Source organism: Meleagris gallopavo, chromosome 1 (genome assembly GCF_905368555.1).
Source record: "Meleagris gallopavo chromosome 1, MGAL_WU_HG_1.1, whole genome shotgun sequence".
NCBI classification, from domain to species: domain Eukaryota; kingdom Metazoa; phylum Chordata; class Aves; order Galliformes; family Phasianidae; genus Meleagris; species Meleagris gallopavo.
Window position 1 is genome coordinate 152,538,260 of NC_139404.1, and position 26,570 is coordinate 152,564,829.

Here is a 26,570-nt window from a genome sequence, read left to right on the forward strand (position 1 = left end):
CCCAGTTGTCTGGAGATGGTATCCAGCACAAGCTGTTCCATCACCTTTCCAGGGACAGAGGTGAATCAAACATCAGCTAGAAAACAAAAAACTGTTAGTTACTTAGCAAATCCATGATGAAAGAAGTGAAATCAAACTCCTTGCATTTTTATTTCCTCTTTCCATTTTACCAATCTCCATTAAGTCATAGACAATCATTTTGCTTTAGGTGCAATTATGTTCCAAAACAAGGAGATAAACGACATAACAAAATAATTATTTGTATGTTTACATCTTCCCGCTAGTAGTTTAAGAAGCCACCGTGAAACTGAACAGTCAAAAGTGACGCCATACTCACAGCTTACCTCGTCTAAATATTTGGAATTTTCTTTTTCTGCTTCTTGCTTAGCTCGTAGCCATTCTTCCCTCAGTTTTTCTTGTTCCCGTTTGTATTTCTCCTGTTAGGTTAGATTGAAATTAAACACACAAATAAGGAGTTTGGTTTAATTGCATTAAAATATTCTACTCTTTATTTAGTGTTTGGTATAAACACGCTCCTCAGGGACATTATGCGAACCACAAATGAGTGACATTCTGGCTTAAATACCATCACAAGGAATTCACTCATCAATTTCAGAGAATCTAGGTTTCTTACGTGATAAGTCTCATAACAACTGACCTCACATCTGCTGTATTCCCTGTCGTTACAGCTGATTTTTGTTCAGTTGGGAACTAAGCTATCTAAAATATTTCTTGATTACAGAGTAATTATATTTAACTTGGAACTGGCCAGAGTAATATGATAAATATAAAGCAATGACCAAGTGAAATATGAGGCAGTAATTTGGTTTCAGCAAGAACATTTGGTCTCCTGGAAAGTTTATCTGAATAAGAGCCTATTTTTGGACCTACAAATTTTTTCCTATGACTGCTTTTAATATGAAATCAACGCAGTGTCTTAAGGCATTACTCAAGGTACACAGTAAACATTTTGCTGCTTTTGTCAACCACCAGTTGAGTCTTGGGAAAAGCAAAATATGCAGTGATTGCAAAAGTTCCTTCTAAGATGGTGGAAATTAGCAAATAAAGACTTAGCTTCCTTTCTCTGGTCTTTAAATAAGTAATAAGATCATGTGAAAGAGGAATAGCATTATTACTATGGCTAAATTTAACTTTTCAAGTGCAAAAAAAGGAAACAAGGAGAAGTGATGGCAGAAGGATTCAATTATTCTCAATAAAAGAGAAGCCAAGGTTTATACACCTCAAAGGCATCTCTCCAGATGTCAAATTGTGCACCCAAGTCATAACAGGTATCACAAATATGTTTATAAAGTCACAACTCCTGCCTTGTGGATTTTGAAAGCTAAAAGGAATGACAATAGCTGAAACATCCAAAAAGCAAGAGAATAGTTAAACTGTATTTTGTCATCACGATTTACTGCTGAATGCCTAAATGCTATTTAAGACGGCTTGCACAGAGTAAACGAGATTCACTGATGCTTCTGCTAGCCAACAGACCTTACATACGTAATTTAATTTCCAGAGATAGATCTTACAGTAAAGACCTCAGCTCAGTGAAGCATAAGCCTGCTCAATCCTGGAACACATGCTTGGTTTTTGTGTATCATCTTAAGATAGCAAACATTGCTCTTTCTTTTTGCAACATTTTCCTACCATCTCTGGTATGTGATTATCAAGGTGGATTTGCACTAGTTCAGATGGTTTGCCTTTCTGAGGTCCTGGGAACCAAGCTGACTCCAACTGAGTAGCTGCTTAACATTAGAACACTAGCAGGCATCTAACCATGGCACTGCTTTATATTCAGAGATGAAGGCAGCCAATGTCTTGAATGGATGGTAAAACTCATCCTAGAGAATTTTCTTGCAAGAAAATAAAACATACATTCAAAAATGATGACTTAGGTCTCGCCTTGTTGTCAATTGTTTTGCCAGTGAGAGCAAATCAGCCTTCTGATGACTGAGCACTTCTGGCTGTCATGAATATACAGTCTGGGTTTGATTTTGTGAAATTTACTAATGCATTTCCCTCTTTTCTTTCTGAAAAATTGTGTATATGATTGTGCAGCCCAGCAAATGTATCTCAAAGTCCCCTTCTGCCATCAGAAAGAGTCACAGAAGTCAAGGGAAGTTTTCTTCTCTAATGCTTACCACACAAAAATTCACAAAGATTAACATTACCTGCAATAAACGATCCTGCTCCTTTTGCCATTTCTCCTGACGTTTTCGTTCTTCTTCTTGATCCCAAACCCGACGACTTGGAGCACTAATGGATGGAACTGGGAGCTAACACAGCATGGAAATGAATTAATACACTCTTACTACATGTGAGCAACACTCTACATTTTAATTTAAAATGAGAAATAAAAGCCATTACAAGAACTACAGTTTTAGATTACTAAGAACCTAATTCAGTCTCCTCAAAGGGACAGTAGGCAACCACTGTTTTATACATTAAATGTGTCAGTATTCTGATTTGATTGGAATTTTAAAGCAGTGTGAGAAAAAAAAAAAGCAATATAAAGCAGTCAACTTCTAGAAAAAACTAATTAGTAGTTTGTAAACACTACTTACATCAGGCATTGCAGGCTCTGGGCCTCCTGTGGGATTTGGGAGTAGAAAGGAAAACAAAAAAAAAACAACAACAAAAAAAATAGGAATTATTAGAACAATACTAACTACTTTAATACCTATTCAAGTGTAGAAAGTCTGAACTTCAGATGAAATTTTTGCTTCAATAGTAAGCATTTGACCCTACTTCATTCACACTTATTAGAGCTTAGAATACACCAGGTGCTTTCAACTAATGTAGGTGACTGTTTCCAACTGCCCTTTTTTCCTGCTCTCCAAAGTACATGTGAATTTGCTAAGCTTGTCACCATTCACCTCAAACCATACAGTATTTGAGGATATAATGCTTGGTCTTAGTGTGCGCCAAAATGATTACTTAAAAAAATATTTTTTATTTTATTAAATGTGCTGATATATTAAAAATTGAGAAAATGTGGAGAAGCACTAAATTAAGAGTAATCCTTCCCCAAGCATCACTTACATAATTATTTTTGTTTGTTGTTAGTATCCTTGTTACTTAGCTGTTCAAATTTCACTTTAAAAAAAATGTATAAATGCAACAAATTACAAAATCCTTAATTTAGGATACAAAGGACATCTCTTCTCATCTTATCCTTGTAAGACTATGCTAGCCTGTACAGGCTTAAAAAGAATTCTTTCATATCAGTATGTTAAAGAAATCAAAAAATAAGCAAAACTGCAATGAGTGCATACTCTAAAAATATAAACTTTTCCTTCCCCTCAATCAGAAGTGAAATACTACAAGTATTGCTATACAATTCAAACACAATTTTCAGAGTCAGCCTAAAAAAAAAAAAAGCCACAAACAACCAACAACAGAATGTCACCTTATCAAAGATACAATATAGCAAACAGAATCACAAAACCACAAACACAGGTATTTGTTGCAGCACTTCACATATCACTTTTCAACAAATGGAAGCCATTATCACTGAGGCAAAGTCCTGGTTCCACTTAAATCTTTGGCAAAATTCGCACTAGACTTCCAGTGGGCCAGAATTTCACTTTCAGGCTACAATAAAACAGCAAGGCATATGTAGTCTGAAGACAGTATTAGGCATACATTAGTGGAAGTATGTGAGTTGTGACATGCAGAACACCAAAATGCAACCTACAAAACCAAAATTGAGTGCCTAATTTTTATTTATTTATTTATTTTATCTTCAAAGGCCAGAAGATTCATTTCAAAATTTATACTGGTCCTTTCAAGATCTAGTGACTTCACCATATAGTGGAGAGTCGATTACTGCTGCTTTCCAACAATTTTGAAGAATGTGCACAGCTACGACTCCAAATACACTCAAATTCAGAGTTAAGTATTTTGATATCAGCTGTTTGAATTCTGCACAACAACTCTGCTAGAATGTTCAATATTCTGTTTTGTAGGTAGTAGCAAACCTGAACAGAGTGCTATCCATCTTGCTCTTAACCCAGTGTATAAAAGAAATATGAACAACATAAGAGATTAAAAAAAAAAGCTATAAATATAAGAGAACACACAAAGACCCATTACCACAAAGGTAGACCCATGAATTGTAAGAATAACCTGATGACCCTGGGGAAAGAAGGGAAATGAATTACGTTGCTTCAAGATAACTGTAGCAAACAATGCTGAAGAGGCAGAGTACCCAACACCAGAATGGTTAGGAAGAGTGTGCAGCAGGAACAATTTCATGAAAGTACATGAAATGTTAGCTCTTTGATTTACCTTGTTCAAAAAATTGTGACCGCCTTTTTAAGTTTTTCAAAGAAATAGGTTCAGATGCTATTTGAAAAATATAGAGAATACAAACAAATCAATGAAGTGCTGTTTTGTTTTTCTTTTAAATGACTATAATCACTGGATAACAAATGCTTATTACACCTCCAGTCTACAGCCACGTCATTTAAAAAAGAAAAACAAGCCCCTGAAATAAAGAAAATCTAATCTTTCACAGCAATAAATACAGTTTTTAGTTGGTTACATCATACACTGATTAGTATTTCATTTTAATATCTAACATTGTCCACTATAACAATAATACAATTTAACGTCATCTGAAAGGCATCTCCAGAGGGCAAATGACCTTTTGGCAGATCTCTTGTAAATTACCATGCACATTCAAGATACAATGAAACACTAATTTCTGTTCCATTAGGAAGTCTATATACCTGATTTCTCTCACTGTCATCAGGTAGTATTATAATGGTTCATAGCATCATAACTAATTATTATTCATATCAGAAACATCAATATCATCCTTCAGGAATAAAAATAAACAACAACAACAAAAAAAAACTACCAATAAAAATAACCACTGCTAACATCTCTCACCCCTCCCAAAATCATCATAAATGAAATAGAAAATCCACAATACTCATTTCACTCTATTCCAGAGCAGTGAAATAAACTGATACTCACACTGAATCAGGCTTCACACGATGCAGTAGCAATTATAAAAAATTCTGTGTCTTCTTTTGCTTTTTCATCCCTATCCCTACAGCAAGTTTACAACAACTAATTCTGAGACAGAGGATCTGTCACTTCCTTGTTGTCAGATCTCCAATTGCTCAGCATATTGTGGAAGCCAGCTACATCCAGTTTGGATGCAATTAGATCTGTGATACCTTTTTAGTTCATTAAGGTCTCACTTAAGCTACTGTACAAAGTTTGTAATGATTACAGGTTTAGTATCTGTGCCTGCTCCAAACCCATACAATTAGAAGATGAAAAGCAATGGTAGCTTACCTCTTTGTTCATTAGATCCAAGATCTCCTTGCATGCCATTTATCAATTTTGTTCCTGTACCCTGGAAAAAGAAACAAAAGAAAACAGAGCTCAAGCTTATTAGATTTGTAGAAGTTACTCAATTAAACAGTGCCCCGATAGGAACTGTATATCTTGAAACATTTCAGAATATAAAAACTTCAACAGAAGCATACAAAACTAAAACTTCCTGAGTAGATTATATGATAAAATGACTGTAAGCTTTTGCAGAGATCAATGACCAGCTATGAACTGGTAGTTGATATTGCAAGAAAGTACCAGAAGCCAAGATCTTCCATTTCAGCTGCTCCACTGGCAAGCTGGGAGTTATTTGCCAGTCATTTGAAAGCACATACTCACTGTTCCTCTGGACTGCAACATTCATTTACACTAACAATGGAAGTAATATGATTTTCTAAAGAATAAATAGTCTATATCTTTTAGTTGAAGTATAATCTTCAAGTATTTTAATACTTTTCATAAATTCGTGAACAGAGTAGAATGTTCTCAGAGCATCTTAATATTGTATTTGCAAAAACCTGCATGTTTCTTAGAATTAACAATGCAAATTAAGAATAAGATTTCTAAGGTCTTTTCTTCTTTTCCATTCTCCCCTTCCTCATGGCAATCAGTTTTCACTTACTTCTTCCCCCCAAATCCCGAAACTGTTCAAATGCACACTCACAGAACTTTGAAGACTGCTGGAGAATTCTCTTTTTGTTGATATAGTTGAGACACTTGATACGCGTTCTCCAGAAGTTGCATCAATCCACTTATTATCAGATGTACCTATAATGTTGGTACCCATACTGGTGAGATTGAGGATTTTATGCCTTACATGTGGCAGGGAAGGCTGGTCTTTGCCCCAGTCTTTTGGTATGTGGAGATCAAGAAATTAACACAGACAGTCATGTCAAAGAACAGGAGTTAGTGAAAACACATTAAAATAACACAGGAAACACATAAAGAGGGAGAGACACAAATCAGATGGAATTTGTGGAGACAGGACAAAGGGCATTTATGAGAAGACCGCCTTCCCCAGAAATACAATTGTTAGTTAGAAGCCATGTAAGAATTCATCAAATATTCTGCTAACATGAGACTATAGCAGTTCAACATTAGAGAGTAATTAGTATTCAGTGAAAACTATTTCATCAGCATTAGTAAGGATCGAGAAAGTTCTTCCAACTTTACTCACACAAGGTACAGTTTCAATCATACACTATCCAGTGAAGTGTCATTTTCATGTCCAAGCTACTCAAGAAACACACAGGGCAAAAAATAAAAAGGTAGTCTAAACTGGTAGAAAAACTGATGAAGGTAAGGAAAAACAAAAAAATCACCATCTTCATTTAGTGTCCATTACACCACCTCACCCAATCCCCTCCCCTAAGTTTTATTAAGTTAGCTTTTCTGAAAAGCAACAATTTTTCACTCTTAATTTAGGCCATTAGGCATTACTCATCTTTTTCCTGCCCCACTGTTTTTTTTTGTTTTTTTTTTCCCTCACTTGTTGGTAAATTATTCTACTTGACTTCCCACTAAAGTAATTTTTTGACGTTCTACTTTCAATTAAATCACTAGTCACATTTCCAACTCTTGATCAAATTCTCAACAAGCTCGAAGAGCTCAACAAGTTCAGCTAGGATGGAAGTCTGGATGGTACTACCATTCTGGAGAGACTACAGCGTCACAATATTTGGGTCAACTATCAAAACCACAGCACAGAGGAGCTATATCAACTACAAGCTCATATAACAGCAAAAACCCTCCCTGAAGAAAATAGGAAAGAAGACTAAGGGACAAGGGCTTTAAAAATTATTTTCTAGAAACTAATCCCCTCGTCATTTTTGTGGTTTGTGGTATGGCAGAAAAAAATGAAATTTCATATTCCCTTGTGTGTTGGTGGCACATTTTATTTATTTATTAACTACACCTCCTCTTAGAAACAGGTCAGAGCACCAGACAGAGGTCAGTAAATTAATGTTTAGTAGATATGCTTGCCAAAACATTTCCAATGCACGAGCAGTTAAAAAAAGCCAAGTTGTGTTAAAATGCAACAGACACACTAGCAAACTACTTAGATCAGATACGTATCAGAATTAACCAGATTACTGTAAGGGTAATAAGGAGACTCAACTGTTAGGTACAGCAGTGACAAAGCTTATTTGCCTTACAGAGCATACTGTACCTGCCCTATGAAACAACTCACCATTCTTTCCATATCGTCTAACATCCATGACCAGGTTTCCAGTTTCTAGTGCTCTAGTGATCGCTTCTTCCCACTGACTGCTGTTCATTTGTGAAACCTTTGTGCCGTTGATAGCAATGATCTCATCATCTACCTGCAGCTGACAAAGTGCTGCAGGGCTATCTGATGAAAACAGAAGAAAAAAATGTTTCCAATCACAGTTATTGACATACATTTACAATGGGGAGAAAAAAATAACTCAGTCAAAGAAATGCTTATCAGCGGGTGTTCAGAAAGCCTTAGGAAAAACTGATTGCACTGCGAGTTTAAGGTCAGTAAAATCAGCTAATATTAATGTAGTGTTGAAATCTGATACCTAAATATGAAGAACTTTCTAGGTTTGCAAGCATTCACATTCCGGCTATCTCATTTAACAGATGGTTTCTGGTTAGCCCACTCCTGCCTCAACCTTTATAATCTGGGATACTAACAGAGAGAGGCAGCACTACAGTGTCTGTAGCAGAAATTTGCTGAAATTCAGCTTACGTTTGGATAATCCTCTTATTTGTCCCCCCAAAAAAAACAACAAAACCACACTCCACTCTGTTAATTCCAGTACGAGCTGGCTTTCTCATATTCTTATTTACATTTTCTGGGCTTAATTGACAAGAATATGCTGCTATATTGCTTTGCTAAAATAGTTTTTTAGCTCTGAATTGACTGGCAACTAGACTCACTCAAGATATTGCTGGGTGCTGTCCTATTAGAATTCTCTGGATTGTATTTATTTTGTCAGTGGGTACAAGCCACTTACAAATTTTACTGCAACTTGGACTTTGAATTTTATTGATAGTTTGCAAGACAGGATGCACTTTATACTCTTTTACCTATTACTATGTGTTGGCAGGTAATATATCCTAAGGACAGAGTGCATACAAAAGCAGTTAATAAACCTTTTTTTGTTTTGTTTTGTTTTAATACTTCAGAAAACAGACAAGCTGAGAAACAGTCTTCCCAAAGTACAATTTTATGAACTACACCTGAATGGTTCTTCCACTGAGAATAATTCCCCTAGCAGAACAAATGTGGATTACACAACTAAAGCATTTTCTAGATTAAGTACAGAAATGCACATATTATTCAAAATATACCAAGAACAATGCTATATTATGTTACCAGAAAGAAAGGTATACAAACATGACAGTACATTTAGACACCGTATGCTTCATTCCAACCTTCTTCTGACTCACTAGGAAAATGCTGTTTGAAGTCTGGATCACACACTAAGGATTGAGATAGCTTTGATTTTCCTACCACCGAAGTACACTATGAAATGAAGGAAAGCTATGCTTCCTAATAGTGAACTAAGCAATAGTTCAAAGTACATAGTACAAAAAAATGAAATGATGACCCTATGATGGAAGAGCACAGCTTTATATTCTATTTTTTTGCATTCTTAAAGCATGGACTGATACTCCATTAACAGTTACCAGCAAAACTCTCAAAACACACATTATTTTAAATACTAGTATAGAATAAAAAGTAGAGCTTTCTTTTGGAGAAAGAAAGGTTTGACTGGAAAAAAAGCAATATCTCATTAGTCAATTTGTTAAAGAATTAATAGCTTTGAAGATCCAACTGAATGTGATTTTAAAGATACTTTTGAAGATACTGCCATTGAAGGTACTACTTTCAATGATGTTCAGTAAACATTTGGAATTGTGCCTCATGTCACCATTTAAAACAGGACCATACAGTTTGAACATACAGATGAAATTTCATGTTCAAAGTATACGGAGTGCCTCAGGCTCAGAACTGTTTTGTGGCATGATGAGTGCTTGGAACCAATAAGGTGACCATTTAACTCAAATAGGTCAGCTTGGATGAGACCCAACTCAGAGGTGAGAAAAGTATCTCTGGGCTATAAATTGAGGTTTTCAGAAAATATGCAAGTTTAAGATTTCACATTTCCTCCCATGTCACCAGAAAAAGTATATCCAAACCTAGATTGCACAGGTATACTTAGCATAGTTAGGATAAATTTTGCTGCTCAACTTTTTTTTTTTTGCATGTAACTTAGCCAGCTAGTATTCTCACACTGCCTGCATTGTCTGTGAATGAAAGGGCTTCTCAGGAGTGTAAACCAAAGCACACATACCAGGCTCCTGCTCCGGTTTGCCATCCAGAGAAGCCTACAGATACTAGTTGGCTATTCAGGTGCCTAAAGCTGCATGATGCCAACTGCCTCCCTCTGTCCAACTCCTTTAAAATTGTAAGATTTATTGATAATTTCTTTTTAATGAGTGTAAATAATTTAGTTTAGATTACAATAATAATAATAGTAATACCAGCACAGTACAGCTGCTTTAAATCAATTTCCCTGAAAGCAGATTTTTCTTACTAGCCTTACCCAAGGGGAAAAAATAATAATAATAAAATCCATAAATATAAATACTCACCATTTTCCACACGCACTTATTTATCTCTAACTTATATATTATTATTATATTATTATTATTATTATATTATTATACCAGCTGTTGGTACTACTACAGATAAATACCAACTCACATTCTCACATATGCAAGAATACGTAGGAAACAGAGCAAATTTACTTCATCTTACGTGACAGTGAGTGTTCAATGCAATCTCAAGAAACAATAGCAAATAGGGTGTGTGAAAGTGAAAGAACTGAAATAATAAAGATTACAGAGGGCAAAGGGCAGGCTAGCAGAACAAAATCAAGATTTAATGACTTTCTAGGGCTTCCTGTTTATGTAATTTTTAGGATAAAGGCAAAAACAACCAATCTTTTATATGTAGCAAATGTGTCTCACTGGAACATGTTACAAATTTAACTTTTAATAAGCTTTTTGAGAATACATACAGAAGGTTGATTTCACTTGCCGAGTAATTTTCTTAAAAATTACTTGAAGAAAAAAGCTTACGTTGAATGCAGAGTCATTAAAAGCAATAATATAAGTGTAGTTTATCACCAAAAGAAAATCATTTGGCTAGTTAGGATAACAAGTACAATAAAATAACAACAGAAAGTTTTCCCAGAAGTTATTTCTGTGCTTATAAAAAAGGTGATCGGGAACAGCTGACAAGCACTTGCAGATCCAAATCACACTTTCTGAATCTGGGTGTCTTTAACAACAAAATTATCAGTTCTGCGGATGAGAGCATAATGGTGAATGTCATCCACCTTGACTTTAATACATTTGTGACATGAGACACAGTATCCTGGTAACAAAGTTGGGACATTACAGTGTACAGGACAGAACAAACAGATGGGTGATAGTACAGAGAACCTAAACAGTCTTCATCCTCCAAAGGTTTCAAACTCTATTGGATAAGGCCCTGGACCATGATCTGAATTCAATTTCGATACTTTTTTGAGCAGGACATTGATCCAAGTGGTCTCCTAAGGTCTTCCTTCCAACCAGTATTATCCTATAATTTATTCTTAGAAGCAGGAAACACAACATTCAGAAGCCCTCAGATGAAGTACATATTACTCCTCAATGTGTCCATCTCTTTCATCCCTCATTCCTTTAAGCGAACACTCAGACTGTTGTACTGTTAAGGATACAATATTAGTCAATTGCTGAGAGAAAAAAAATATGCTATAGACGAAAATAACAACGAGATGCAGTCCACTAAAATTTCCCTATTTAATCTATATAGTTTCCAACCTTCCTTGTGAGAACGGTAATACAGCATAAGCCAGATAACAGTCTCAAGGTCTTAATATTCTCCTTGCCTCCAGATCCAAGAGATAGAGATTGTTTAGAGCTTTGTGAATGACAAGCAGGAATATTCAGTACCCCTAAGTTTCTCATTTACAGCTTGCAGTGAATATAAACAGTCCTTTCCTCCCAGCAACAAAACTAAAACAGAATCCTAGCAGCAGGAAAAGTAAATGAAGAGTTATTCTTCATACAAAGCAATTATTAACAGTTAAAATCTAATTATGTGAAGTGCCCAGCTATAACAAGGAGAGGTCAGTAAGTTGACTTTAAAAAGAAAATCAAGGGTGTTCAGTAAATGCAGTTAGATTATGTATTTTCCTCTGTGGAAAGCATAACGAGGGTTAACTAAATGAGAAATTGCCAGTTATTTCTCTTTTCTCAAGATGAACATTTGACATAAAAAAGGGTACAATTGTTGCTTAAGTATTAATAACAATGTTGAAGATCACTGTCCAGAAAAAGAAAAAAGCATGTGATTTTGTTGTGGCTGTTTTGTTTGTTTTGTTTTTAAGAAAACCAAACTTTCCCTTAGCAGAAAACTTAAGATTTAATAATAATTGTTACATATGCTTCACTTCACCAATAAATAAACAAACAAACAAACAAACAAATAATCATTTCTGCCAGGAGTAGTACATCCACTCCCTTCCCCCCCTCTCCAAAAAAAAGCATTGGAAATCAATTTAGAAGTTGCAACTACCCCAAAATATTAGCTGTCTCAAAAATCCAACGTGACTAAGTATTTTTATTTTTATTTTATCTTTCTAACTCCCAATCAAATTACAATTCAATTGTTTTACAAATACACGCAGAGGAAACCTTAAAAATAAGCTGAAAGGAGGCATTTATACCTCTTCCATGTAATAAAAACATTCTTGATTGGGAAAATGCCTTTTAATATTCTGACTTAAATCTATTTCAAGAGATGAGGGCTGACCAAAACAAATTAGTAAAAAAATATTGATTTTTCAATTGCATACCTGAGGTTTTTGAAACATCTGTAGCATACAGTAAGTACACAGTTCAGAAGCCTTTGCAAACTAAATACAAGAATGAAGTTTGAACAGTTAAATAGACATTTACCTTCTTCAACTGTCTGTACTAAGGCCCCTGAAGAAGTCCAATTTGTTGTAAACCCAAAGTTGTGACTGTAGCCAGGTCTCTGGTTCATACTGATTCTCAATTCACTGTACAGTTCCTGAAAAATAAAACATGAGACTACAGTATCTGGTATCACAGGAATCTAAATGAGGGAAAGTTTATCCACTAAATAAGCAAGGCGACTTACAATGTGCACTTTAATCATCTATTATTAGCATCACTGACAAAGGAAACAGCATTGAACTCTGTTAACTAACTAGTTTGTTTTTTATTCAAATGGATGTTTTCAGTTCTCTTTTGCATTTTGTGTTCACTTAAAATTAACTTAGCCATACATTTCTCATTTCAAACGCTTCATAAAATGATGCTACAAAACATAGCGTGAGGAAACTAAAACATTTAAATGGGTCTCTATGGACCACCTTGTAAATTTGAGGAATTCACTGCCTCCAGACAGATCATCAGTAAAATACGAGTGTAGAAAAACAAAAAAAGCCAAACCATCATCAGTACCCTTCAGGCTCAATGTTGCAGCTAGATTTACTTGGGTGAAAACTCAACTTTTTAATTTTGTGCCCAATGCTACTAGTTATCCATAGATTTTTGTCATGGAGGACCTAGTAAACCAGAAATTAGCTAAAATACAGTTTTTTTCCAATCTAGTGGAATTTCAAGATGCTTTCAAAACCAGAATGAAACCTGACATTTACATTTTAAACTACAGACATGTTTAACTTGGAATATATTTTGGAATGCTTGCGTACAATCTCACAATATATTATAAACATGTGGTGCATACATTAACATTTTAATGTGAATTCATTAAAAAACAATTAAAGTATCCAAATGCACACTATTCACTTCATTAAAAAAGAGATTGATACTGTTAAAAAAAGGAAAAAATACTTTAGATTTCTGTCAAACACAATAAATACATTCCAGTAATGCATACACCAAGGAGACCCCACACGCTCACAACATGCACTAAGTGTACATTTACATTTTAGTCACCTAGTGAACTAATCCTCTGAAAGGATGGGATTCATTTTCTCCAACTGCAAATATTTGTAAGTTTATACCGCTACTCCATTCCCCAAGACTTCTCTGTTGGTCAAAGCACACAGAGAGCAGCTGGAGTCTCAGGACAGGAAGCAGCCAGGGGAGGCTGTTGAAGTATCCAAGCAACAGATGTAGAAGACAGCAGTATTTCAAGGCAATAAACCTGAGGTTTATCCTTATGTTACAGGTAAATTCATGCCAAAACACTCATCATCACAACCCAGGGTTGAAACTATCAAGTCACAGAAATCATAGAATGGCCTGGGTTGAAAAGGACCACAATGACCATCTAGTTTCAACCCCCTTGCTATATGCAGGATCACCAACCACCAGACCAGGCTGCCCAGAGCCACATCCAGCCCAGCCTTGAATGCCTCCAGGGATGGGGCATCCACAATCTCCTTGGGCAACCTGTTCTAGTGTGTCACCACCCACTGAATGAAAAACCTCCTCCTAATATCTAACTTAAGCCTCCTCCCCTGTCTCAGTTTAAAACCACTCCGCCTTGTCCTATCACAAACAGCTCCTAATTTGCAAAAGCTTTCACACTGAAATAGATCTTGTGGTTTTTCTATTCATATCATCTCCTTAAGCAAGTAACACAACACGTTCACAGGTATTCTACAGACAGGTGAGCACAGTGGACTGGAGCATGTAGAAAGCTTCTGAATTTGAGAGTGTTCCTGGAAATTACAATCATTATTTTTTACTTCCATCACCCCAACAAAGTTCTTTTTCAAACCTACCTTGTCAGAGGAGTAATTCAACTTTGCATACTGAGCTTCATAATTTGGACAGGTCATCTCCAAGACACTTAGTACTTTACAAACTTGGCATTACTGTTCTGATTGCCTAGTGAACTATATCAGTTTCTCAGCTTTGGCAATGATTTACAAACATGCCAAATAAAACTTGCATTCCTTAAGTTACAGCTTGTATGAAGCACAACACAAGCAGCTTTATTTATTATTATTTTTTTTTGGTAAACACATTCTTCATTTACAGGCAAGACATTTAATATCTTTGTGACCAATCATAGAGGAAAAAAAAAAAAAAGAATTTAGTACACTTTGCTCTCATTTGAAGTGATGAAAAGAACCTATACCTGAACTATGCTTTCAGTGATTAGAATTGCAAGTTTCTCTGCCTGTTTTTACTATAAGAAAAAAAAAAAAAAAAAAAAAACGGTCCTGATCTCTTTCCTCATCAAAAATCACAGTTTCAGAAAAGTATAACTTCTTTGCAATTGCTACAGAGTATCAGTACTATTAAAGCATTCCTTTTTCCACAAGTGATTGGGAAGGATGATTCAAAATGACTGAATGTACAAAAAGATTGTGTGTGAAGTGATTTCTGTGATCAGCATCCAAGGTTTTATGATCTCCACTAAGGCTACTGAGAATTCACTTGTACAGCAACATCAGGAATACAAAGAACTCATCTTTCATTTGTCATTGGGTGTAAGCAACATCAATACAGATTGCAGAAAGGTGGTGACAATTAAAGCTATTCCTGTTCATTTTCTAGTGTGATATATGAGATCACTTGAAGTAGCATGGATATATATACACCAAAGCACTGAAAGAACCAGATCCTGGGTAAGCGTGTATAAAAGATGGTGATTTCTCTTTGAATTCAGCGTGAATAACAATTAGAATAATTTCAAGTATACAATTACAAAAACAAAGAAAGGCTAAAGTCACAATTGATTGTAAAGAAAAAAACCAAAACATTGTGATATTAATGTTTAAGGCTAGCCTTTGAAAAGCTGATCTTTATTTTTCCACCACCAGTTTGCTTAAAAGTGCAAATGAATGCTACAGCAGCTTAGACCATTCACCTAATTGACATGCCTCATTGTGAGCACAATTAGGTAATTGGGAAAGTGCCAGAAATCTCACAGGTATCAAACTGAATATTTAGAATAACTATTTTTATTTCTAATTTTATTTCTGAATAAAAGCATAGGACAAATAAAAAATAGGAAAAGATCTCAACAGAAGAACCAGTTAAATGTTCTTCCCAAATTCTCTTTCCTCTGAATTAAATGAAATGGATTATTTTCATACCACTAAAGAATATTTGCATGAGATATAACAGCATTTATTTATTTAAACTCTGCTGCAGCATCCAGTTACACTAAGTGATTGATTTCCACACTTACCAGAGATTTTGAATCGTCATGTTCTGATAGACTCGCATTTTCTGCAGAAGATGCAAGTGAAACAGAATCAGGAGGAGAACGATATTCTGGTTTAAGAATACTATTTCCAGCATCTCGGTCTTGTGACTTTACAGGTAATGTCAAACTAGGAGTAGGTACAGACTTAACACCTTCTTTTTCCTCTTCTTCCTCCTCACCTCTCCTTCTGAGTACACTGGTGGAGAGAGAGTATGTAGAATCTGGTAGTGAAAACATGCTGCTGGTTAAGGTTTGAGTTGCTTTAGCTTTTTCCACTTCTCCATTGTATTTCTGAGCATCGTCCATCTAGAACAAAAATGACAGTTTTAAAAACAATTTTTTTTTTTTTTACCAAAGTCCTTCATCTTTCAGCAGTATAAATATTTAACAAAATACCCCTCCCTTTCACACAGCTTCTAGTCACTACACTTAGTAATGTACCCACTACTAATTACCCACTCTTAAAATAATAATTTAATAATATCAGAACAATTTCTGTGTTTCAGTGCTTTACTGAGCAGGCAAATTCTAGGCAGGAGTAAATCTTCAGTTTGAAAGTCAGTAGAGCCAAAGAAATTTATATAAACTGAAAATTTTAATTTAACATAATTGTTAAAGACATTTCAGACAATGACATCAGACAAAGGCAGGTTTTCTGATAAGGAACAATAAGGAGATTTGTTAAAAGTAATAAAAAGATTATTCCACCAAAAATATTTTTAGACATATTTCTAGAAGCTCCTTTAAGTACATAAAAACAAGTAAATATCTAACACAAGGACAGAATTGCCTACTCTGTTAATACAGCCTTCAACAAAAAGCAGTAGTGCCTTTTGTTTTGTTAAGGAGATCATTACATTCTACTGTTCAATCAGCCATCCAAGACACTCAACATTTACAAATTTCAGAACTAAAGAATTTTACCGTGAGCGACCGTGGAAGTGAGGAGATTCCTCTGGAGTGGACACCAAAAGGTCTTGGTGTAACCACAGATGTTAACCTCGAGGTATCAGTTTTCTGGTAACTTCTAGGGAGAGAAGCTGAAACCTGAGCTGACCCAGTTTGAGCATTCACCGAGTAGCAGGTAGACAAAAGAGCTGAGCTCTGCTCTTCCGCCAGGCTCTTTGAGACAGTAGGAACCTCACGCATGGCAGAGCTCTCTGGCTTTGGTAGATTCTCCTCGCTTCTCTGAGCAGCATACTGGCTTTTGCTGTCCTTAGTGCTGTAGGAGGTTTCTTCCTCAAACAGGTAATCTTTCACTGTTGATCGTGTGGCAGGTGCTTTTTCTTCAGTAAACACATCATCAGTCAGTGAATACACCCATCTGCCATCATATTTTTGTTCCCTGCAAGACAGAGCTCATTAAAATACCAAAGCGAACTGATGGACAGGTAGGACCTAAGGCTTTTGACAACTAAATGTTCACAACAGAGCATAAACTGAGAAACACATCTCTGATAAATTGAAATGAATAGCATTATTTAAAAATATTATTTTAATATATTTTAAGTTCATCTCCTCACCCACACACACCCATTTTTCAACACTTCCATAATACTCAGGCACATTACTGTCAAATCAAAAGGTTGCCACCAAGACAGCAATCTCTTTGTAAAAATAAATAAATAGAGCTATTCAAGTTGCATATCCTCAGAAATTCTGATTTTGTTGAGAAGAGAATGTAGTGAAGGCCACCTGAACCACATACACACTTCTGCTGGGGTGTCTACTCGCTCAGAATGCCATACTGCACTCCAGATAACAAATTACAGGGCGTTTTTCTTCATTTATGTTTTTGCTATTCATTCTCATTAAAAATAAGCAACAATAAAAGAGATAATCTTTACCATGTAATTTTCAAATTTGAGATGCTGGCAATATTGGACATTTAATACAATTTGAACCCATATTTTCCTTCAAGAGACTATAGTTGCTGTCCTCATAAATAAGTCAAAATACTATTTTAAGATTTACTTAAGCTTTCTTTATAAATATATGCCATGTGTATATTTCCTTCACCTTATTCACTCAAATTAAAAAAAAAAAAGAATCAGATTTAGTACTGCAATACTCAATTTGCACATTTGCACTTTTCAGAGAGTCTTGTTCTGTAAATACCTAGAGAAACAACTGGGGATAAAGAGAAAAACAAGTAAAGAAGTTTACAGTTCTGTGAGATTCATAACAGCTCTGACTATATTTATCCTCTGTTACAAAGAGAATGGCAAATAAAACATTATAGGAAAGAGAAATAGTTAAGCTAATACAAAAATAAATAGAAAATTAATCTAGTTAATTGCCTTTTGTTTTAAACTCCTTAAAATGGAGACAAATACTGACTTCACAGCACATTCAGTCATAGCTGGAATAAAGAATCAGTTACAGAGCAGAACTGTTTAATATTCTATGAAAACAATGTGTTAGGAGACCATATTTTGCTGTTCAATTGCCTAGATTTTTACACTATAATTTGGAACTAAAACTGTTGAGATTTCTAAAGTATCAATGGCAACTTGCAAGTAAAAACTATTGAAGAATTAAAAGGAAAATAAAAGTCAGATTTAAGTTCTACAATTTAATACTCCCATTAGGGTAATTACCTTTCCTGCTGCATTTCTTTCAGTGGCTTGCTACTCCTATCAGAAACTTCAGAGGCTCTCCTTTCTATTTCTTCTCTTTCTTCCTTTTTCTTTTGCAACTCTGAAGTGAAGCTCTTTCTGCGATTCTTCCATTTTGCTAGATCCTACAGGAGTCACATGAGTGTATAGAATCAGATTTTCTCAAGATCTTGCAAGCCCACAAAAACATCCCATCACATGCTATCTGGTGCCCCACTTTTAATTGTCTGTCTGTATCAAGGCCATTTTTTCCATGCACTTTCCCTCTAACTGATAAGTGTGCTTTTTTCCCCTTGACATTTTCAATTTTGCTCTAAAGTATGTCACACAATTACACATAGCTGAAAACAAATATGATAGCATGTGAATTTATTAGTAGGCTTTGGATGTGGGGATTTTTTTTAATCATTTTTTAATCATAATCAAGTTTTCAAATTGCCAGTATGCTACCTTGATACATTAGCTTGAGAATAAACACGTCTTAAATTCTAAATTGAAAACAAACAAAAAAAACTATAGAAATAGATATCCTATGTCTGTAAAACCACAATGCGAACTGGCAATCTTTTCCATGAAATACCAGAGCTAGTTAAGGAAGTACTGAATTTTGGAACTGAGATGCACTAAACAAACAGCTATATAGTGCTTTCTTAATGCTCTGTTTTTAATTTCAACCTCTACTTGGTAATCATTAGCAATCACAGATTTTAATTAAAAATAAAAAGAAAAGTAAAGGTCTTCAGATAACCTTACAATGCTGTGCAATGTTATCATGTCAGTTTATAAGCTAAATTTAAGACAGAATTATTGGGAAATATGAGCCTCAAGAATTTGCTCAAGGAATTACTATTTCCTTCCTTTCCCAAAGGATCAAGTACTCAGACATTCCAAACATTTCATAAAAAAAAAAAAAAAAAAAAAACATTTGCAAATTTCAGACAACACATGAAACCATGTCCTAAATTTTATGTCAGCAGAAATCAAGCCTGCAGACTTTACTGTGATATCACACTATATACAAATCATATCCTGAAACACTGATCAGAAACTTGTAACAATATTAAAAATAAATTCAATTGTGCCTTAAACAGATATTCCCCTCCCCCAAAAAAAACACTCATAGTTGCATAAAATGCATCAATTCAGAGCACAACCACATGAGTTACCACACATGCCAAAACCAGTTTTCTGGGGTACTAAACATTGGCAGCACCCAGCCCTTTGGCAGGACACATCAGGAGGAGTGAAAAGTAGTATTTACTTCTTGCCACTTTAGGTCTTGCTCTTGCAGCTGTTCTTTTATCTTTTGTAGTTCTTCATAACGAATTTTGCGCAATGACTGCTGCTCCTCTGCACTGACATCATTCAAAGATTTACTCCTAGAAATCAAAAAGTAAAAAGAATATTCAGCTTCATAACATCTCAGCTACAATCACAAGTTTCACAAGTGAAACCTTCAAGAGAGGGAGATTTATGTTAGTACAACTGAGCATTCCTAAGTGTTATTTTAAACAGAGCAGGAAATATACAGGCAGCAAGACTGGATTGGGACCTACTGCCAGCACTGAAGTCAGTAGTTGCAATTTTGAGCAAATAAATTCAGATTAAGGAAATAACCAGCTTCTTGCTAATGATTCCCATTTAATTCCTTATACCTACTACTACTGTTTAAACTTCTTACTCTACTGACCTTGCTAACCTCTTTTGCCTAAAAGCCTTCCCCACTCCCCAAAGCCAAACTTTCCATTTCACTTTTCCTCTTCAGCAACAGCCTTCAAATCTTCTCCTATTCTTTCATTTCTTAAAATAATCATAAAAATCAGGTCAGTTATTGATGCACATTACAAAAAGAGAAAAGTGATTTACTGTTAAGTACTCAGATCAATCATGTTACAGGCCCCACTAGCCTACCACCCTTTCTCAAATCTCTTTGGTACTTTCAGTCTAAGTTAGGAAGGTCTACAGTCATCACCTCAATAATTTCTTACACATGTCAGCAAGTTTGCCCACAAACTCCTACTTACTAGTTCACTGTAACCTCAATTCCTCAAAATTAACTTCCTTTCCAATACACCTGACTTCCAGCCTTTGCAGTTGTCTCTCTTGTTCATCCATTTAAATAGAATAACAGATCTTTTTGTTCAAGAGTAGGACAAGACTCCTACTCATATTTGACCTCAAATCTGTGAGACATCAAGTAACATGCATATGCTTTGTCAAAAGGCTCTGTGCTATAATACAAAAGGAAAGGTAGACTTCTGATTAATTTTTTTCCCTCAAAACACTTTCATTTGTATTTATCTGGACAAAATTTAAAGGATGGAAAGATATTAGAATAAGTTCTAACACAACACTGCAGCGCTTCTTTGGTATGACAGAAAAGCAGGTTAAAATAAAGTGATTCAGCACAGGGCCTTGCTCTAATCTCCCACATACCAAGAGAGCTCTGAATTAACAAACCAGTCTCTTTCACTTCCTCCCAAGAGGTCCAACTTACTTATATTCATAACATAAGACTTCAGACTTTGACCTCTAGAAAAAAGTTTAGGGCATTAATTCATTATCCCCATTTGCTTGTTTATTTTCTGAATGGGAAGAATGCCAAATTTAGCAAAAATCTGAAGGTCATTTTTGTAGAAACTCTTATGCAGTTCTCTTTCACAGTTAATTCATATTGCATATAGAAATGGTTTAGGGTAAGCATTTACACCATCCCAAATTCACTAAAGAAAACTTACACAACAAGAATTTCCTTGCTTTTTTACTCAAGTTTCTATACCTGCACTTGAATTTCTATACCTGCTTGAAGTAAATTAGGAAAATCTAGACCCAAATACAATATAACCTAATTAAGGGTATATGTTAGTTTCTAGTCTACTCTTAACTTCAAAGATTTAACAACTGAATCTCCCTTCACTAACATTTATCTTCTTCAGGAACTTTTGTTTCTCCTGCAAGCCTATAGTCATTTACCAGGTTTTGCCTCTGGATGAAAAAAAAAGTACAGATGAATAAACATACAAACACATTAATATATATATATATATATATATATATACACACATATATACACATATATATGTTTACTTTTTCTTTCCTCTTCAGAAAATATAGAGCACCATGCTTAACTAAATACTTCACATGCCACCATGCATGGAAATGGAAAATTTCTCTTTGAGCCACAGTAAGCTGTAAACAAGCTTATGTAAGTTACCATAACTTAACATGGCACTAACCAACCAGTTCACCACTGAGAATACAATAACTGCAAGTCTAAAAAAACCCATCAAGTATTCAGGAAGCCCAACACTTTTATTAAAAACTTCAGACCGATAACTCTGAGAATACTCTGTTCACATTATTTATCTACTTATTTACTTTGGTTCAACTGTTACCTTGTCAGAACAAATTAGTTAAATAATTCTCAAGTCTTACTGGAGTTGCTGTTACCATCACAGCCAAAATGTGCAATGTGAAGTAATAAACAGCAGATCAAATGATTTTGATACTCATTTAAACTATCAATCAAATGTATTAAGTTGCAATTTTTACTTTGGAAGTCATTTGATATTGTATTGCAACCAATTCCAAAACGACAGATTTTTTCAGTCATTCCCGTGATAAACGTGCAGCTCATTAACTACTTTCAGGATTCTAACTGTGCTGTCTTTGAAAAAGAAATATTTACTGATCTTGCTTTACATTACCTGAATGCTTTAGAGTCTGATTTAAATATAGAACACCATGTACAATATAAAATAGAGCTATTTTCAAAATCCCTGATAACTGTAGCTAATACAATCCCAGATGTCTGAGGACTTAACCAGATGCATAGCTTTTAGTCTTGTATTTGTTATGTAAATTGCTTGAGCACAGAACAAAGCAGCATGCACAAGTTGCTTCTAGAACCAGTTTTTAGTTACCCTGCATGCATGCGAATTTAAACAAGAGGCAAAAATAGCGTCATGATCTTTCAAGGTTTTATGAACTTACCCTTGCTCATCAGAAAGCTTTTGAAACAGTCTGAGAAATTAGAAAACCAAAAAAAGAGAAAAGATTCAGTGTTTTGCTTGATACTCATAACAACATTAATATGAACAGCACACCAGCACCCTTACTAAATGAAGGGGAAACCATTGAAAGCCTAAGGATCAGCCAGCATGGAGTAGCACATTAGTGATCTCACACAAGTCAGAAGCACATCAGGACTCACATGATGTGTAAATCAGGCAGAAAACTGACAAAACAAGGCTGCTGGTAAGTTTTCAATGCTTTCAATTTAGAAATACAGCATGAATAAAGCCTTGTTTTAATTCTTCATCGCTTATTCCAGTGCTGCTAAACAGCACAACGTTTGGAAGATACTCATCTCAAGAAATGAAAATTAAAGTCAACCTGAGTCCTAACAAGAAGCCCGGCTCATAAAGGCTGTTTCCTTGCTTATTCAGCCATCTCTGATGCGAAATACAAGTTATATATGCAATTCATAAAATGTCCTATCTATACTTTCACACATTAAGTGGAGAATCATACACATTCCGTGAGATTCAAGGATTTTTAGTATTCTTGAATATGAGTACTGTACTGAATTAATGCTTAGAATGTGAAATTATTTCAAGCGCTTCAGAAATATTCCTCAGTGAAGCCTGCACTTTGTTAACAGCATAAAGCTTAAAAATTAAGTATGATGACATCAAACTACCACTTGCAACACATAAATATCTTAGCCACAAGGTAAGAAGGCACAGCTGGTGGAACTGCAACTTGCAATGCCGTATTTTCAGAGCTAAGGGAACATTCAAACCCCTCCAGTCTTCCAAAATATAAAATCTGAAGGAGAGTTACGTAGGTGCTCAAAAAAAGACTTCAGTCAGAGAAGAAAAGTGGAGATACACCAAAAAAAGGATTAGGGGAAAGTATTAATTAGGACTATATAAGATATGAAAGCAAAGGAAAATATTGGTAGAATAAATATGCCACCATAGAATTAAAAATTATGTGGATGCACACCTTGCATGCATCATGATTTTGGATGGGCAAAGGAATACTAATATTTTTTTTTAAACCTCTGGAAACATCTCTAGACTTTAGAAAGACATTTTATAAGCATTTTTGAACTCAGGTGCAAGCAATAGTATCATAATGTTCACCTCCAGAATTTGTCATGGAAGCATCCATGTGTCTCAGAAGTGGTTTTCCCAATTATATTGTGGGGAAAATAAAAAACTACCCCCAATAGCCTTTTGAGTAATCAGTATTCCTGCTCAAGCATGGATAGAAATCCATATAAAGCTGTGTATGAAGAAACTATTGTGCATTTTCTCTGGAATGGCAGAAACAATCTGAAACTACAAAAACCATCATAGTTTTTTTTTTGAAAATATGGTATTGCAGTCATAAGCTTCTATTGAAAGCAAATAAAAAGCTTGTCCAGGATGACACAAACAAACTGCAGGTTTGTACTCTACAAATGGCTTAGCACAAGACGATGCTTTTCTGAATGGAAACAGTTCAATTAACTCAAGCAAATCTGTGCAGGACACAACCTGACCTCTCCACCATCTGACGTTTCTTATGTCTAACTTTGCTGGCCTCTCTGATCGCTTCCCACTTCTTCCAGTCTTCTTCACTGCACGGACCTGGGATAAAATTTACTGGCTGCATGTTGCTTCCCACTTTCCAGGACTCAATCTTGCGTGCCAACATATCGTCCCTCTTATGGCGGGAAGATGGCGACAACACTCTACCACTCCTTTTTCTTTCCTCAGGCATTGAATTTTTTTCAAGTAAACACAGAAATTTGGACCGGATTTCTTCTGGAAGACTCCAAGGATCAGGAAAGAGTGCAGGATGGTACTTGTCAGGAGCACCTGATAAAGGCACTTCTTTTTTCTGAGAAAGGATTTTACGAAATATCATGTCATCTTTTTCCAAATCTGGAATCACAGGTTGGCCTTCCCGAGGTTGCAGAATTATTTCACCCTCTAGAGGAGACTCTTGCTCAGAGAATTTTCTGAAATACTGGGGGTCCTGGAGAACAACATGATTCATATGGAAAGCCCCAGTTTTGCGAACAAACAAGTCATCGTTTTCTAGATCTGGGTATGGATATCCATTTTCAGCATCTCCTTCATCATCACATCCTGGTATAAAGGAAATATTCTTTCTACATTTTATAAGCCTAGGGCCAGAAGTAGGATCAATTTTGGTCTTCGTTTCAGAAGACAAGTAGTCAGAGTATTTTTGCAGGGCCTGAAGTAACAAAAACTGACTGAAGCATATAAAACAAAAGGAAGGAAGTAAAATATCATTAACTAGCAAAAAAACAAGCAGATCACAATGTATTGAAATATACATTTGTTTTAGACTTGCAATATCCTGAGCAGTACAGTTATACCACTTGGCATTCACCACCGCTAACTAGAGCACAGTGCACATCAACCAATGTAAAGGTAACAAGACATACTGACTTGCCAATAAACAGCACACTTGCATGCTCACAGACGAAGCTAGAAACCCTATAGATCATGTTATCCTTTCACATTTACAATTTTCAGAAGATGACCAGCAACCTACAGCTATAGTAAAAAATAAAACAACAAAAAAAGTAATAATAAAAAAAAGAAGCACGACATCACAGGATGCAGTTTAATTTCATTTAGCTGTTGCATATCCAGACACTTCTTTTTGATGCAATAAGAGTACAACTCATGCAGTGGTATGAACCTGGGCTGGTCAGAAGCCTCCAAGATTTTTCCTTCTGTAATCTGTGACAATGAGCTTCCCATATATTCAGCAGTTGGCTTATAGTTTTGATCCCTTCTGCTACTGCTATTCCATTCGAAACTTGGTCTCGGCTGGTTAGCAACAATGGCAGAGCTTTGTTTGTAAGCAAAATTGATATCCTCAGAATCTGATTTCTTTCTACTGTACAGCAGCACAAGAAAACAGAGGAAAAGAAAAAAAAAGTGTATGCATTTAGTAAAATGCATAGTGTCAACAGTGCAACAGTTGTAATGAAAATAATATTTCAATTATTTTCCTCAAAAAAAAAAAAAAAAAAGAAGCTTTGCACACAGGAGAGAAACAAGGGCATGCATAAAAACGCACCTGAACCCTTGAATCTCTTTATACCAGGGTTTGAAAGAGGATTTCCTGATTTTTTTCCATAACAATTCTTCTGGAGTCCAATACTTAGGAAGAAATTTGTCAAAAGGAACCACTGTATTTGATGCTGAAGAACTTAGCTTGCGAAAATAGAGATCATCTTTTTCAATGTTTGGGATGACTATTTCTTCTTCCTCATCCTCATCGAAATACCCAGATAATTCTGGAGAAATGTTAACTCCTGGTTTGTTTTCCACTTTAGTATCCAACTGCCTCTGTCTCCTCTGGTTACTGTTCAAAATACCCAATCAGTTAAGATATTTTAGGAGCAACTTGACAAAAAGAATGCAAAAAAAAAAATACATGCTTTTTGGTCAGAAGTTCAATCTTGTGAATGAAGCAAATTAGTTCTCAATTCCATCACTGCAGTACCAGAAATAATAATAATAAAAAAAAAAAGTTAAATTGTTATATCGGCATCCTATCACATCTGACAAAAATTTGACAGAAAAGGCACAGTAATCTATCACCTCTGTTAAAATGCTGATTAGAAGGCTAACTTTATTGAATTATTGATGGACTGCAATTTAGGTAATAAAACAGTTACTCAATCTTGGATTAGTATCTCTGACCTCAGTGGTTCAAGCACTGCAGCTAGTGGACCAGCCGAATAGTTTTCTTGTGAGCAAGATTTAGGAGAGTCACTGCGCAACACAAAATGATGTCCAGGTGCAGGAGAGCTTACGGGGCTCTTTTGGACTAGAAATCTACGTTTTGCTAAGTCATCCATAACCACGTCGGGCATCCTTTTTCCATCTTCTGAATCAGAGCCACTGTCATACTCATAGATCTGTAGGGAAGCTGGATTTGTAAGTCCACATTCTGTTCTGCTATTTTGGCAGGAAGCTATGGGATTCCTTTCACGTCCACTGAGGTTGACCAAAACAGGAACAGAATGAAGACAGTGAAGTCAAAAGTTGAAACCTAAGAACTGCCCAGTAATCTCAAGTGTGCACACTAAGAAATTGGAAAAGAGAAATTCATCACCAGAGTTTGGAAAGCTTTAATGAGAAACTAAAGCTGTATGTCTAGCTCATTCAAGACTTAAGATCATTTAAATCCCCTCTGCGTCAAGTCTGACCAACATCAACACAACTAGTTTTCTATTTTTTTGAGTAAAATGGAAGGAAGTCAAGCAGACAAAGAAAATAACAGGAAAAAAA

The 26,570-nt window shown here is 35.4% G+C and overlaps 1 protein-coding gene across 17 annotated transcripts in view; it reads right to left on the reverse strand.

Annotated features, from left to right (window-relative positions):
* Nucleotides 1-26,570, reverse strand: part of LMO7 (LIM domain 7) — a 131,583-nt gene that overhangs the window by 15,390 nt on the left and 89,623 nt on the right. For 5 of the 17 annotated variants that reach the window (XM_085215724.1, XM_085215718.1, XM_085215722.1 and 2 more), the window contains 17 exons: nucleotides 25,980-26,276; nucleotides 25,351-25,638; nucleotides 24,967-25,167; nucleotides 23,792-24,511; nucleotides 22,234-22,263; nucleotides 19,502-19,619; nucleotides 18,223-18,365; nucleotides 16,547-16,967; nucleotides 15,605-15,928; nucleotides 12,364-12,478; nucleotides 7,547-7,708; nucleotides 6,020-6,204; nucleotides 5,317-5,377; nucleotides 4,297-4,353; nucleotides 2,571-2,596; nucleotides 2,178-2,282; nucleotides 345-437 (listed from right to left, as the gene is read on the reverse strand). In XM_085215724.1, coding sequence (XP_085071850.1) covers nucleotides 345-437; nucleotides 2,178-2,282; nucleotides 2,571-2,596; nucleotides 4,297-4,353; nucleotides 5,317-5,377; nucleotides 6,020-6,204; nucleotides 7,547-7,708; nucleotides 12,364-12,478; nucleotides 15,605-15,928; nucleotides 16,547-16,967; nucleotides 18,223-18,365; nucleotides 19,502-19,619; nucleotides 22,234-22,263; nucleotides 23,792-24,511; nucleotides 24,967-25,167; nucleotides 25,351-25,638; nucleotides 25,980-26,276 — 3,346 coding nt within the window. Of the gene's footprint in view, nucleotides 1-344; nucleotides 438-2,177; nucleotides 2,283-2,570; nucleotides 2,597-4,101; nucleotides 4,144-4,296; nucleotides 4,354-5,316; nucleotides 5,378-6,019; nucleotides 6,205-7,546; nucleotides 7,709-12,363; nucleotides 12,479-15,604; nucleotides 15,929-16,546; nucleotides 16,968-18,222; nucleotides 18,366-19,501; nucleotides 19,620-22,233; nucleotides 22,264-23,791; nucleotides 24,512-24,966; nucleotides 25,168-25,350; nucleotides 25,639-25,979; nucleotides 26,277-26,570 lie in introns of all 17 variants that reach the window. The other 12 variants (XM_085215732.1, XM_085215735.1, XM_085215727.1 and 9 more) reach the window with 11 other exon arrangements.